Genomic DNA, 15,317 nt, shown 5'->3' with positions numbered 1-15,317 from the left:
AGTTTTCTTTGTTTGTTTTTTTTAAATTATTTATGTTGTCATGCTACTTATTTACATGTATGTTGACATGCGAGATAAATATGTCGACATGCAACTTATTTATGTCAACATGCGATATAAATATGTCGACATGCATATTTATCTCAGATGTCAACATAATTAAGTTGCATGTCAACATAAATAAGTTGCATGTCAAGTCATAGATAAGTTGCATGTCAATATAAATAAGTTTCATGCTGACATAAACAAGTTGCACGTGGATATAAATATATTACATGTCTGCATAATGATCTTGCATCATAATGATCTTGCATGTCAACATAAATGAGTTGCATGAAGACTAGCATGTTGGAGTTCACATGTGGGCGATATTTGATCATTTTCGAATATTATACAAATTCTTATCTGATTACATTTTTCTTGCATGTCAACATAGTTATGTTTCATGTTGACATAATTATCCTGCATGTCGACATATTCATCTTGTATGTAGACATAAATTATAGAAATAATAGTTATCCAGTGACACTAAGCACTAGTCATTCATGTCTATGGTCTAATCACGAGTTGTATGCCAATAATAGAAATGTTCCTTCCATATTCATGAAATATGGTTCCGTGAACGTTGTATTAATGTTATGTATTTTCCAGAGAGGTTTTCAATCATGGAGACTATGAAAATCTGATTAAATGGAAGTGTTTTAAAGACAATGACTAGTTGTTGACACATTTCATCGTCTTGCACGTGGTGTAACATGATTAAATGCAGAGGACTTGGCCTGCATCCAATCATATGCAGGAAATTGTTATACACGAAAATTGTTCTAACTCAGCCAAGGGTCGTTGAGAAGCGGGGCGGACCGTGAATCCCTGGCTAGAAAAGATGAATCACCAGCTGCGATTAGCTACACCGGTCACACCCACTGAGAACTCTCAAGCTTAACTAGGTAAACAAAGTAATCCGTAGTCAAAATCAGTATGTAAAGAACGACCTTGCATTTGGTATGAAACACGTCAGAGAGTATCCAACTTAATGACAGGTTGTATTTGCAAATAAGATTATGATAACGACCATAGAATATTTGTGTAATGCTGAGTTTAAAAGAGAAAAGTGAATACATTGTAACATTAAGTTTATTATCGGTATTCTGCCAAGGTTTAAAAACTGATTATAAATTCTCACGTATCGAATCAATAGACTATTGCTACACAAATTATGGGAAGTTAAGATGGAGAAGCTGAAGTAGTTCTGTTTTCCATAAACTAGCGTTGTTCGTTTGTTGTTAACATCCATCATGACTCCATGATAGACAAAGGCGGCTTCAAGCTGGCGTCCATGGAAACCGTAGTCGAGAGTTGCTTATTTTAAAGACATAATGTTTTTTACACTGGTGAAATAAACATGATTTGTAAATATGTTGGTTATTACTATGCCGAATAATGTTTATACAGATCTGCAATAGAAGGTCAATATTTTCATTACTGTACTGTAGCTGGGTCACTTGATTCTTAGCACGTCGTCGGGTATACCCGGCTAAGCTCGATTCAATTCCAATGACATCAGCTTGAATCTATTGGTTGAATATATCAAAATTTTACGGCTCAATCGGCGTACCCGGCGGGATGCGTGCGCAATGGTATTCGCCGACGACCGTTACCGGTTCTAAAAATTATGTCGTTATGGGGGATACGTTAAAACGCTTTATTTCACTTAGACGCTTGTAAACACTGAAATGGAAAGAGAAACTTACGTAAAGTTTTCCGTCTCTCGACTCAAGGACGAGTTAAAGAAAAAAGGAGCCACCACGAGAGGCAGAAAAGCCGACCTTATAGACAGGTTTGTAGTTTCATACCTCATAGCCGTTATTTTCGTTTGTAATATTTCAACAAATTCGTAGCTCTGCACCCATGCAGACGACGGAGGATGTTTACGCCGGCATGATTATGCCTAGAGATTGTTTTGATGCTCAGTGCGACAATTCTTTTATCAAAATTCAATAAATTAATGTGATATAAGTTATATTTATGTCATCAATTATACGTAATAATTATAGTACTATACGGACTGTTGTTAATATTGTAATACATGATACAATGGCATTCACTGACATGTACTAGTACGTCTTGGTACCTAATATTTTTTTTATGGGAAGTGGACATTGTACAGTACTTTATTGTAGGCTTAAGGCATATGATAGAAATAAAGATTTCAAGAATGACCCAATTCATATACCTGAGCCTTTGGAAGTTGATTGGCCAACGAGGGGATTTCAACAGCTCCAGGAATCACATAAAGAAGAAATCCCAGAGATATGCATTGAGCAGATAGACATGTATTTTGTACATAGATTAGCAGGTTTGTTCATATAATTTACTTGTATGATTAAGAACAACATTTTTGTAAAACATACATCTAACATTAGGAGTCATTTAATGAATGTGCAATATCTTATAGAATAATTTGTACATATATATAATTATGTGTTTATGAGTAAATAAATTTTAAAATCATGAGCTTGTACTTATGTGTAGGTGACAGACAAAGCACTGGTGATGTCAAGGCTATCGAGAAAGGAAGGCTGCTTGTTGAAAGTGATAGAGTCTTGGCTGTGTCATATTTAAAGGAAGATAATTCCCTGTTCTTTACAGGCATTGTTGGCGCAGCCATGAAAACAAAGGCAAGTATTACATTTAATTTGTGGATATAATATACATTGTAGTACTAATTGTACATGTACCATGTATGTTATCAGTTATTTTCTCTTATTTTATTACTTTGTACTGAGATATTTTTGTAAAAATAACTAAAAAAAATTATATTACCCAGAATACATGTATGTATTTCAAATTAAAGGTAACATACAACTTCAAATTAAAATTTGACAAAAACTCGGGAGACATCTTGAACAGCCATTGTGAGTGTCCTGCAGGACGAGGTCCCCATGGAACTTGCAAACATCTTGCTGCTGTTGCCATAGTTTTACTCTCTTGTTCTGAAGGAAAAGGTTTGAGGATTCAGAGATCATGCACAGAAAACCTGCAGACATTTCATAAACCCAAACATTCATACTCAGGTAAAAATACATGAATATTATGTGATGTTCCATGATGAACAGAAGCAATAGTTTTATGACCATATATTGAATCAAGTACAATAATTTATTTTTTTCCACATGTTTAACATATTCAAATTTTGATATAGGTTCACCAGTCAAAGCTGAAGATCTGCCCAGGAAGCAGAATCTGACTGATGATTTTTTAAATGATCCCCGCCCTGAACATCTAAAAGGTGTAGCTGGTTACCCGGATAGGGTTCGCAATATGGTCTTAAACCATTGTGCAGAGACCTCAGACAATCTGACATACAGATATCTCATCGAGAAAGCATTTATTCAGGTAAACATAAGCATGAAAATGCATTACTCACACAAGCAAGAATCTCACTTAATGTCCCTGTACATCGCTAATTATAAGCAGCGTCAAGTCAAAAGTATCTCGCTAGTGAACTTATAGCAAGCTATATTAGTAATGCATATAAAATGTTGATTTTAAAATTATAAGTCTGTTAATCTAAAGCAGTAAGTAGTGAAGGGTAAAACTGCACATATAAAATAAAGTGTTTAATAACAAACAAACTGTAACACCTTTTGTTTCACTAGGCAGCAGTATTGGACCATGATTATTTGGAAAGACCCTTCACAGAGTATTGGGTTCAACGAGCTGTTGAGGTAGGTCTTTTGTTAATTGGCTCAAACTGCATTTCAACAAAATTAAATTTTATGACATTTGTGCAAATGTTGTATATGTGTTAAAATAAGATATAATGTGCAATGTAAATTGATTGCAAGGATTTTTTCTCATGTTCATATGTATTACTAATACCATGCAATTTTATACTACAAAACACAGTACAAGATATATGGTTTTTGTTATATACAATTTCTTAAAGGTTACAGCAGATAAAGTAGTTGCCATTGAGGAGCAGACACGTGGACAAGCCAGCTCAAATAATTGGTTCAAGGAGAGATCATGGCGGATCACAGCCTCAAGATTTGGAGATATCTGTTTAGCTACAGACAAACGTAATAGGCAGAAACTCTGCGAGTCTCTATACCAGCCTTCTGCTGCTGTATTTCGCAGTGAAGCTCTAGTCCATGGACGTACCTATGAGACACGTGCTATTAGGTATGTTTTAGTGTGAGCTAGTCAGACAATCACGTGTACAGCAGAGACCTGGTTTGTAAATCTTAACGCTCTATATAAGCATTGGTCAAATCAGTAAATTATTATTTACATATATTATATGCCTTTTCCTATTTTTATCTCTCATTACAGATCCTTTGAAAGAGAGACTGGCCAAGGTGTTCAAAGATGTGGTTTCTTTGTTGATATGGATCGACCTTACTTGGGGGCATCACCGGATGGACTCGTTGGCAATGATGCACTAATTGAAGTCAAATGTCCCTTTGCTGGTCGCTTTGAGAAGATTCAGCCTGGAAAGTACTTCCCATATCTAACAATGGACTCTGTAACTGGTGAAATGAAATTGAAACCCACCTCTAAATATTTTTTCCAAATACAAGGCCAAATGCTTATTGCCAAAAAACAAATTTGCTATTTTGTTGTATACACTTTCAAAGATTTGTTCATCCAGAAAGTACATATTGATGTAGAATGTTGCCAGAATTCTCTTCTTCCAAAGCTTGATGTATTCTATGATAAATTTTTCATGCCATACTTGTTATCCTTGCTGTAAAGTGGAAGCATATATGCAAACTTGTGTAAAAGTTTCTTCTAAATGATTTATCGAGACAGTTCATTTTTTTATACAGAATCTTTTTTGTATTCATGATTTGATTAGAGTCTGCAAATGATTCTTCATGTTTTTTTGCCTAAGTTTCTGCCCAGAATGCCAATCAATTTCAGATGAAATACATTGCATATCCATGATATGAAATTTTCTGTATTGACAATATACATGTAACAATGCATAGATGTTGGTTATATAAAGTGTTAAACTTTTTAAATTGATTTTTTTAAAAAGATATTGTACTTTGACCCTTTCAAGGTAAATAGCTTTTACACTTAAAAGTTGATATGTCTACCAAGATCCTTGTATGATGTATCCCTTTGAATATTGACAGCACATGTTGCATAAAGGATACAAAAAATGTACGATACATTTAAAACTTGTAAGCAGAAATATGAACACAACTCTCAAGGGATTCACTGTATGTGCAGGGCATACATTTATTAAACTTAGACATGTATGCATGTACATTTTGATATACTACTGGCACATGTTTAAGCACTTTTATCAACAATGCAATTCCTAAAATTTGACAACATAAAACAAATGTACACAATTCTGGAAGCTAGGGGGATTTTTGACATTGGTAGCTCATGTTTCAAAATTTTGAACCTCTTTGCAAGCCCAATCACCCTCTCTACATGAATACGTTTTGAGGCAACTCGCCTATCTCTAACTATTTCTTCGGGGTCAAGTTGGATTTTGCCCTTGACAAACGTAGGTGTATTAATAAAAACATTCTGATTCGCAAATAAATCTTGAACAAGAATTCCCCGATCTGCCATAATGCTGTCACCAGCATCAAATTTGCCTACATCTAGCAGAGTAGAGTGTTCAATGATTTGTCTGTCAGACACAGAGCCCCCATAAGTAGAGGATACATATGATACTGCTCCATTTGGAGTTACACCTACCATGGTTTTCAACGTGTTTTTGTGTTTATAAGAAGACCATGTTTTGGATTGTGCCTCAACATTTGATGGTTTGTGAATTGGTTGCTCGGTTGCATCTAAAATTACGCGTGTATTGGGAAACTTTTTAGCAAAATCTGTTGGCATATGTTCTTTAATGATGTCTTTAGAAGGCCAGAATTGTTCCTCTAACTCTTTTAATTGAAAATACAAAAAGTTAATCCAAGTTGTTACAATTTTAGAAACAGTAGATTCACAGACTTTAAAGAGCATAGCAAGTTCCACATCTTCTTTTGCTTGTCTGAGTTTCATCAGAGTTAAAAACAACTGATCTTGTGGACTTAATAAGCCACATTTGTAATTCAAGTCAAAAGCTGCTGGCCCAAGAATATTAAAGAGAAGCATGAAATGATCATAGCCATTCAAACCAGTGTAATAAGAAAGCATCTTAGTGTCCAGTTTCATACCTTCAATTGAAAATCTACCTAAGGTAGGTATGTCACACTGGATTTCTTTCTCAGCTGTTGAACACATTTCTTCTGGCATGGATGTGGAAATACTTGTAGATGACTGATCTACAACAACTTCATGATGTACAATCAATTCATCCATATATATGGGCAGGTCTTCAATCATTGGAGTACATGTATCTTGAGTAGACTCTCGCAGCCTCTTTCGCTTAGCTCTGTCAGATTCCTGGGTAGTACTGGTATTCTTGAAGTCAAAAACAGAGGGCGCAGCTCCATACTTAAGTCGTCTTCGTTCACCTGTCACAAATTGAATATGTTACAGGAATGTTGGTTGTAAGTTATACTTTATATTTAAAAGCTTTAAGATTCGCTAATTATAAACTAGATTTGTTATAATTGATTTACATAAATAGTCATGTAGCAAATTCAACCTTGCATTTTTAGCAGTCACTTCTACTGTAAAAAATATTAGGGGGGGGGGGGAATCACCAAATATATGAAAATAACACCAGAAAATGGTGATTGTTAATGTGGAGACCCAATCTAATTAAAATTAGATCTTCCATCCGCTCCCCAGTTTGGGGAGCGGATGGAAGATCTAATTTTAATTACATTGTGTGGAGACCAGGACTCAGCTGGTTATATGTGTGTATATATATACATATATGGTATCATAGCACTCTTTAATCCTGTAACGTTTTATCAAAGCAGTATATGTCTCGTCATATAGCCTAGTATTATATTAAATGAATACTGTGATACATACCACATGTCAGTAGTTGCACCTGAAAAGAGTAAAAACAAACCACAAAGCAACGCATTCAAGAATGTAAAAAAGAACGTTATCAATACACGAATACAAGACAAAATGAGGAAACTTTATAAATCAATATTTGAAAGAAGGAAAAATTAAAACAATTCAACAAATCAATTGACGATGCAGCTTTATATAACTGATTGATAGGACCTCGATCTAACCTGATTCGGTGATTTTGTAGTCATCTTCTGTGAAGTGTATATGGCAAACAACGTCTTCTTTTCCTGGGTTCCATAATTTTTTTGTTTTCCTATCCATCCGTTTGATCGCTACCCTCCATTTCAAGAGTAATTCCTGATCTGTGGGAAACTTGTGACCCCCAAAACCACCACAAAGTGGAACACAACAATATTTCACCATTGTTTACTTCAAGCGTCTAATTGATAAAGCGTTTTCAGTATCCCCCATAAACCGTGACTAATATTTAAAACCGGAAACGGTGCTGGCGTAAACTATTCCGGCTCACAATCAAGTGTGTCGCTGGTCATCGCCGATTAACCCAGGTGCGCCGGATCGTTAAAATCAAGTATGCTATCAGTGTCTGTCTTGACGTATATGCAACTGATGTTGGAAATTATCAGACTGTGTGGATAAATTTGTGATTTTTACAAGATATTCACGGTTTGTATAGCGATCTAAAGACATCAGTCATGGCTATTTATAGTCTCTTTTGAAGCCTAACCTGTATATATATCTAGACAATGCGAATGTATGTAATATTTGTCGTGAAATTAACAAATACGATATCAAGCAGCTTAATTTTGATCCCCCAAATCAGCTATGGAATATGTTGTCTTGAGGGGAATAGTTGCACACATGCACAGACAGATCGGTGGGTTTTTTTTTAACTGAATAGGGGAGTTGTAAGTTAGACGCTATTTTAAGCATTTGATGGTATCTTTTAAAATATTTGACGCTAGTTCTCCCAACATTTTAGCATGCTGTACATGGATATACTAAGTAGAACCACAGGGTCTAAGCCCGTTTTGAACCGAAACTCATTGTAACAATATGAGTTTCGGGTCAAAACGGGCTTGGCCATCATCTAAATTTTGCATCCTCTGTCTGCGCGGCTTTACAAATTTTCCACAGACGGGGGATTCCGCCCATGTCATTTTTAAGAAGTCCAAACTTAAAACGTAAACTCCGTAATATAGGCAAATTTGCACACACACACACACACACACATGTCTGTTTTTATTTTCATTTGTCTGCCATATATTAAGCTGAATCTTCTTTAGTCGATCTAAATCACGTTGCAATCATTCATTTGTCTGTCTGTCCATCTGTCTTTGCAGTTTTCATGTTATGACGTTTTATAGCTTGTTTATATATATATATATATACATGTATACAGCGTGACATATATATATATATATAAACTTTCTTTCTTTTTTGAGTTTCCTTCTGTATAAACTGTCTTACTGTTATACCCTCTGGGCCCAAAATTGGAATAAACTTATCTTATCTATACTGAATAATATAATAATAATAATTATATATATATATATATATATAAAATCAAAATGCATGTGCAATATTTTTATACACCAATCTTACATAGGGTGTATTATTATGGTAATGATGCCATTCAGTTTTCATTAAGTTACAGCCTTTATATCTAAGATAATGTGTGGGTTTGTTTTTGTTTTGTATCTTTGTTTTGGTTGTGTGTATCCATTTAAAAGAGCTGGAGGTTTTGTGGGTAGCTGCAAGTTGTGGTCAACATTTTTCTCGATTGAACAGCCTGTGACAGGCGTATCGTGTGCTAATTCCGGTATACCAATCTGAAGGGGCAGGGATCTGGACCCGCGGTTCTCCCCAGTATCAATATCTGTTCTAACTCCAAGTATCAATAATTAATCAATACATGACATAAAGTATATGTATCTTACAGTCAATACAGAGATGAAGAGGCAGGGAAGACGAACAAGTAGAGCTACACATAAAGACAACACTTCTTTGGTGCGGGATGAACCAATCCGGAAGTCGTATAATTTACGGAAAAGGAAACACGAGACAGAGCAAAATGATCAAGGTGAATAAAACCATTTTATGAAATGTCTTAAAATTAGAAGAAAAGATATCGTTATTTATAATTCATTTATAATTTATTTCCTTGTTATTATGCAAAATAATCCTGTAAATTGGGATAATATTAGATTGTTACATACTTGTTACGTTAAAGTACTTATCTCAAAATCATGAGAACTTTACTTGCCATTTTAAGGTCATTTGTAGTAATTCTGAAATACTTTCTCGTAACGATTTTCAGATAATTATTTTGAGACTTTTTCTGATAACGGGGATACCTTAACTTGTGATCAGGAGATAATTACTAGTAAAGTTTTGTTCCCTTGATACTAATGAGCTATTGCACATTTTTATCTTTCAAATTGATGAAAAAAGAGAAAATCTGTATAATTTAGAGGTTGTTATGGATACAAACTGTATGTGTGCAAACATATAAAAATCAAAAGTGTCTGATATCAAAACAAACCAAATCATTTACTTCTCTGTGCAAAGTATGTGAAATAGGTGAAATATAGTTATTTTCATCAAATCACACCAGGGGAGGGAATTCAGCGAGCACATTGCAACATCACAATTGAAAACAGTGAACTGAATAAAAAGACATGACGTGGCCAACAGATTTTCTTCTTGAGATAGTTATGTACAGGTATATAATATAAATCATGGTGTTATAGTTTCATTATTAAAAAAACTATCAACTAGTATACGTTATGATTGAAACCATTAAATCATAGATTACTTGTTGATAATGCATACATTTTGATGCGTATTTTTAGACGAGAGCCTGGTAAATGAGAACACCAAGAGGAGATGCTTTAAAAATGATGACCGAAGAACGAGCACACAACACAAGCAAGGGGGACAGAAAATGCAGCACTCTAAAATGGATAAATTGAAAGAAATGCAGTCACGACCTCGAATTCAAAACAAGGAAACACTTTCCAAACAGCCACTTGTGAAAAATGTCAAACCGAAAATCCATCCAGTAGGTACAAAGCATTTGACTCATTTGTCTATGAATAAAGATCAGAGCAGCAAGAGAAAGACTTCAGATTCGAATCCATCACTACCACGGAAGAATATCACTAAAAAAGATAAAGATAGAAAACAAAGGACCCTGTGTGGAACCCCTAAACCTGGAAAAAAGAGAATATTACAAGGGACTCCAAAACCAATGTTAACTTCAAAAGCACCAGAGAAAGAAGTTATATGGAACAAGTCCAACCAAAAACAAAAAGCACGGAAACAAAGTAGAGTTCGAATCTTAAAGAACTCAGATCAAACCACCAAAGAAGCACTGCATCTTAATACTCAACAAAGCACTGAAGCAAAACATTGTAGGATTTCCAAAGCAAAGATGATCCAACAAAGTTCAACAAAAACTGCACACAAATTAGTAACAGAAACCGATGATCCTTTATTGCTGGGAAGAGAAAGGTCAGCACCAAAATATTTTTCCACCTTGTTTTTGGAAAAAATTGATGCCAGGTTTTATCCTGAAGCAAGTAAAATGTCAAAGATACATGGAATCAGTGTGTCGAATGACAATTTGATATGGGTAAATGGTTTGAGACTCAGAGGAAACATTCAGCTGCTAAATACTTCGGGCGAAATCCTCCGAACCATTGACTTAGATCATGGTCCAGTGTTCAACTGTTGCACTCCCTCAGGAGATCTCTTAGAAACACAAGGAAACAATATCAGTGCAAAACCAGTCATAACAATGATATCTCGAGATGGAAAGAGCCGTGTATTAGCCGACCTCTCGTCATATGCTACAAACTTGTATGGAATTCTCTGCGTAAATGAAACAATATTCGTTGTTGGATATTCTAAGAAACCTGACATTAATATTTTTGGCAGGAGATACTTTATTATGAAACTAAGTATGAGTGGAGAAGTTCAAAGAGTATACAATCCTGAAGAAGAATATGAAGACATAAATCACCTCATTTTCCTGAATGGTCAAATAATTGCTCTTCGCAGCAATGGTTTTGTGATGCTTCCCTTGAAAGGTGAAATGATTTCCTCAGAGAAAATGAACGGAGTATGTATTGAAAGAGCGTATTCTGCGAGTGCTTCAGTCGACAATCTTGGCAATGTTATAGTGGCATCAAACACAGAGCTCTTCATAATTCACCCAAGTCTGGAGTTTATGCATAAAATAGATACCGGTATTGGATCCATCATCTCGACCGCCATCGATAAAAACAACCAGTTGTGGTTAGGTACTGCGTCAGGAGAACTGTACTCAGCCCAGTACTTGAAATGAAGCCAAACTTAATAGAGTAAAAAGAAATTTGTCTTGACATCAGATCTTGCTCATTATACTGACTTGCAATTTAAATTCAATATTGAAAATATTAAAATCTGGAAGAATTAGTATGGTATCTAAATCTTGGATATAAAGTATGGTATATTTATACCATAAAATTCATGCTTTAGCTTTAAGCTAACAATCATGTATTCCTTTTTACAATCTAATTTTTAGCCTGCAACAATTGTCACTTGCACAAAATCTTTGTAATGGGTGTTGTTTCCTCCTGCTTATGAAGGTAGCTCAGTGTAACTATACACTTGCATTTGCGTACTGTTGTATCATGTTTCTGATCACCCGTTGCCCATCGTCTGTAAACTTTTCTTTTTTATTATTTTTCAACAAACATTCTGTAAATAGTTCATGGTATATCTTCATAATATACATATGATATAGAATTACAGAAGTGTTTATTTCTTTCAGAGAGAGAGAAAGAAAGAGGGAGAGAGAGCTATGAAAAATTTGGTTCCATCTGTTCCAAAGGACAACAAAAATTTATTTCTTATAAAAATGGTGACACTGAAGAAAATTTTCAGTGTCACCATTTTTATAAGAAATAAATTTTTGTGTTTCATAGAATAACTTTAAAAATTATATTGCAAAATGCACACTCAAATTTTTCTCTGTACACTTTGCTGTATAAATATAATACTTTAACCAAAGGATGAGAATATTTTGTATACCCTTGTTTTTCTCAAGGATGCCTAAACTATAAAAGACTTTTTTGTAAAGACTATAGTTGACAATTTGTTCTCTGTTCTATAAATAAACTTCAAAATCAGCTAGAAATTATTGAACACAATTACATTCCCATATTATATGTTCTATTGTTTCCTCCTCATTGTGACAAAAGGTACACATTTTTTAGTTTGCTTTTTTTATTTTAAATAAAAATGAGTTTGTTGCTAAAATTTTATTAAGTATTCTATATTAGAACCATTGAAGTTTACTATTTTTTGTTATTATGAAAGGTATTTTGTGGATTATTTTCCACTCAGTATTATCTATTTCTAAGAGCTCACTCCATCTTGTTTTGCCTGTTGTCACAGAGGAATTTTTGTTGAGAAGTTCATAAAAGCATATGGATTTTTTTTTTACATTTCAGTACATTGTATATGTTTGACATATTGACATAATAAATGGATTTGCCAACTTTTTAAAACTTATGTTTTTGGAAGACTTTTTAATCCAAGTCTTTATTGCATAAATGATGCTTGCATATTCTAAGAAATTGATTTTCACATACGGATAAGTATCACAAAAAGTTTCATAGCTAAAAAAAACTACCATCTTCTTCAATAATATCATTTATGTGTCTGATGTTACTGTCAAAGAGTTGTTTATTACAAAAAGTTTTCCACCAATATGAATCATATGATTATAAAACAGAGGTGTATCTGCAGTAGCATGACTCTGTAGAAGCATTTTGTAGTTCAATCCAGGATTTGAATACATCTATCCAAAAGTTATTTTTCAAGGATTTCAAGAGTAACTTGACATATTCAATCCCACAAGAAATGAATCTAGTTAGTTCAAAGCCAGGTATTAAGTTATTCATTCCTCTGTTTGTAGAAATAAGATGTCTGTCCAGAATAATTTCATTGATGCTGTGAAAGATTTTAGATTAATCATCTTTAGACCTTCATATTTCTTAACAAGGACATCTTTTTTTTACTCTTAACAGTTGAACCATTCCATACAAATGAAAAGAACATTTTTTCTAATTCTTTACAATAAAACACAGATGGGTTGGGGATAGACATAAAAATATGATTCAATAGGGTTTTAATGACTGGTCTTGCCAATGGAGGTTAAACGTCTGTAAACTTTTCATACTTTTGACTTCTTGAGAGCCATTGGGCTAATTTCAACCAAACTTGATGCATCATATTATCCTTGGGTGAAGGGGATTAAAGTTTGTTCAAATGAAGGACAATGGTGAAATAATCACAAAAATAGGGTGGGATCATTTAAAAATCTTTTCAAGAACCACTGGGCCAGAAAAGCTGAAATAATCATGAAAGCTTCTTGACAAAGTGAAGATTCAAGTTTGTAAAAATCATGACCTCCATAGGTAGGTTGGGGCCACAATAGGAGATCATATTTTTACAAGCGAATATACAAGGAAAATCTTTAAAAGTCAAGAACCATTGGGCCTTAAGAGTGGAGATTTACCTGAAAGCTGGTATAGAGTAGATTCAAGTTTGTTGAAATCTTGGCCCCTGGGGGTAGGATGGGGTCACAATAGAGGATCAAAGTTTTACATACAAATATATAGGGAACATCTTCAGAAGAACCAGGGGCCTCCATGGCTGAGTGGTTAGAGCATCACGCTCAATATCACACGCCTCTCACCTCTGGTCGGCGCGGGTTCAAATCCCACTCGCGCAGGTAAGTGAGAAAGTTTCCCAGTTTAGTTTTGGAAGGTTGGTGGTCTCTTCCTAGGTACATTGTATCTGGATTCTCTCTTTCACCAATAAAAACTGGGCGCCACCGGATAGCTGAAAAATTTGTTGAGTGTGGCGGAAAACAGAAAAACAATCAATCTTCAGAACCACTGGACTAGAAAAGTGTATATTTACATGAAAGCTTCCTGACATAGTGCAGATTCAAGTTTGTAAAACTCATGGCCCCCAGGGGTTAGGGTGGGGTCATAATAGGGATCAACGTTTTACATGAAAATATGTTGGGGAAAATCTTTAAATATGGGCCAAGGTGACTCAGGTGAGCGATGTGGCCCATGGGCCTCTTGGTACTGTTTGATGTTTCTCTCAAGATATTTTCTCTAATACTTATCATTTCCATTAGTGGAACTCTTCAAATTAAAGGCGCGTAAAGTCGTGCTACCGGGACAACATAATGTAAACACATTACTTAAGCATACGTAATATAAATTATGGTATCGAATACATATTATAACCGACTGCAAACTACAACACTGATTAAAATTGTAAAGTCAAATTTAGGAATTGATTATTCTTACAAGAAAACAGACGAACTTATTAAACTATGTGAGGGAGAGATGGTACTAAATTTGCCAAATCTGACCGATATTTTTTTTAAGCATCAATCGCAAGAAGAACTGTGAAGGGAAAAACCTATATTCACTAACAACACAAGAACTTTTCTTGTAATTAATATTATTTTAAAGTTATTCTGTCAGACTATGAAGACATTCTATTTTATCATACAATTAGGACAGGTTCATATATGACATGGACTTTGTAATAGTACATGTACACCCCCCCCCCCTCAATTCCCATATTTTAGAACAAGTTATATATATTCCAAACTGCATTTTTTTTTAGACGCTTATAACACTAATTAACACAACTAATGCGTTTCCAAACTGCATCGAAGCTATTTTGAAAATTACAAAATATTGATGGACTTTGGACAGAGAACATCGATCGTTGTTTGGAATGTTTAAAATAGGTGTGGTGGAGTTTTAAAAACCTGTAACATCTTTAATAAAATAGTGTTAGAATATCTGAAAAATGGAGTTTCACCAATTTCATTTTATTTTAAAACACAACATGTATTTTAACTCTTAAAGGAGGGGGGGGGGGGGGGGGGGTATTGCTATGAACGTTTTGTTTATGTCCCAGTAATCTCGCACTTACTCGCGAGACTTGTGCATTTTCTTACCAATGACGCACAAGAGTCATCAAAGCGCGATAACTCTAACGAGCTGGTAATGAGAAGTATTGGGGGCGTCACCATTGCCGGTGAAGTTTAGAAAAATGTAGGCCTATGCTCGGCGCTTGTACGGCCTTTGAGCAGGAATGGGTCTTTATAATGCCACACTTGCTGTGACACGGGGCCTCGGTTATTGCGATCTCATCTGAAGGACCGCCCCATTTAGTTGCCTCTTACGACAAGCAAGGAGTACTGAGGACCTATTCTAACCCGGATCCTCACGGAACTATTATTTGACCTTTACATAAGAGGGCAAAGG

General features: G+C 34.8%; 3 protein-coding genes across 6 annotated transcripts; 2 read left to right on the top strand and 1 right to left on the bottom strand.

Moving 5' to 3' along the window:
* The first annotated feature begins 1,638 nt into the window (after positions 1-1,638).
* Positions 1,639-4,998, top strand: LOC130047420 (uncharacterized). The gene is made up of 8 exons (XM_056142413.1): positions 1,639-1,837; positions 2,181-2,356; positions 2,533-2,678; positions 2,855-3,074; positions 3,203-3,396; positions 3,660-3,728; positions 3,950-4,185; positions 4,336-4,998. The coding sequence occupies exons 1-8, from the start codon at positions 1,734-1,736 to the stop codon at positions 4,754-4,756; spliced, it is 1,566 nt and encodes a 521-aa protein (XP_055998388.1). The 5' UTR covers positions 1,639-1,733; the 3' UTR covers positions 4,757-4,998.
* Positions 4,999-5,020: 22 nt separating this feature from the next.
* Positions 5,021-7,368, bottom strand: LOC130047421 (uncharacterized). 2 transcript variants are annotated; one of them, XM_056142415.1, is made up of 3 exons: positions 7,170-7,305; positions 6,958-6,976; positions 5,021-6,488 (listed from the first exon to the last, which is right to left on the bottom strand). In XM_056142415.1, the coding sequence occupies exons 1-3, from the start codon at positions 7,191-7,193 to the stop codon at positions 5,305-5,307; spliced, it is 1,227 nt and encodes a 408-aa protein (XP_055998390.1). In that variant the 5' UTR covers positions 7,194-7,305; the 3' UTR covers positions 5,021-5,304. The 2 variants fall into 2 exon arrangements, with proteins under 2 accessions (XP_055998390.1, XP_055998389.1); XM_056142414.1 differs by lacking the exon at positions 6,958-6,976 and having other exon boundaries at positions 7,170-7,368.
* Positions 7,369-7,435: 67 nt separating this feature from the next.
* On the top strand, positions 7,436-12,514 carry LOC125646654 (uncharacterized). Of its 3 annotated transcripts, none has more exons than XM_048873128.2 (3): positions 7,436-7,534; positions 8,906-9,046; positions 9,819-12,514. In XM_048873128.2, exons 2-3 carry the CDS (start codon positions 8,917-8,919, stop codon positions 11,312-11,314), a joined length of 1,626 nt encoding a protein of 541 aa, XP_048729085.2. In that variant the 5' UTR covers positions 7,436-7,534; positions 8,906-8,916; the 3' UTR covers positions 11,315-12,514. The 3 variants fall into 3 exon arrangements, with proteins under 3 accessions (XP_048729085.2, XP_048729084.2, XP_055998387.1); XM_048873127.2 differs by having other exon boundaries at positions 7,450-7,629; XM_056142412.1 differs by lacking the exon at positions 7,436-7,534 and adding an exon at positions 9,581-9,688 and having other exon boundaries at positions 8,925-9,046.
* Positions 12,515-15,317: the final 2,803 nt, after the last annotated feature.

Source organism: Ostrea edulis, chromosome 6 (genome assembly GCF_947568905.1).
Source record: "Ostrea edulis chromosome 6, xbOstEdul1.1, whole genome shotgun sequence".
Taxonomy (NCBI): domain Eukaryota; kingdom Metazoa; phylum Mollusca; class Bivalvia; order Ostreida; family Ostreidae; genus Ostrea; species Ostrea edulis.
The sequence above is the reverse complement of the archived record's forward strand: the minus strand, read 5'-3'. Positions and strand labels throughout refer to the sequence as shown.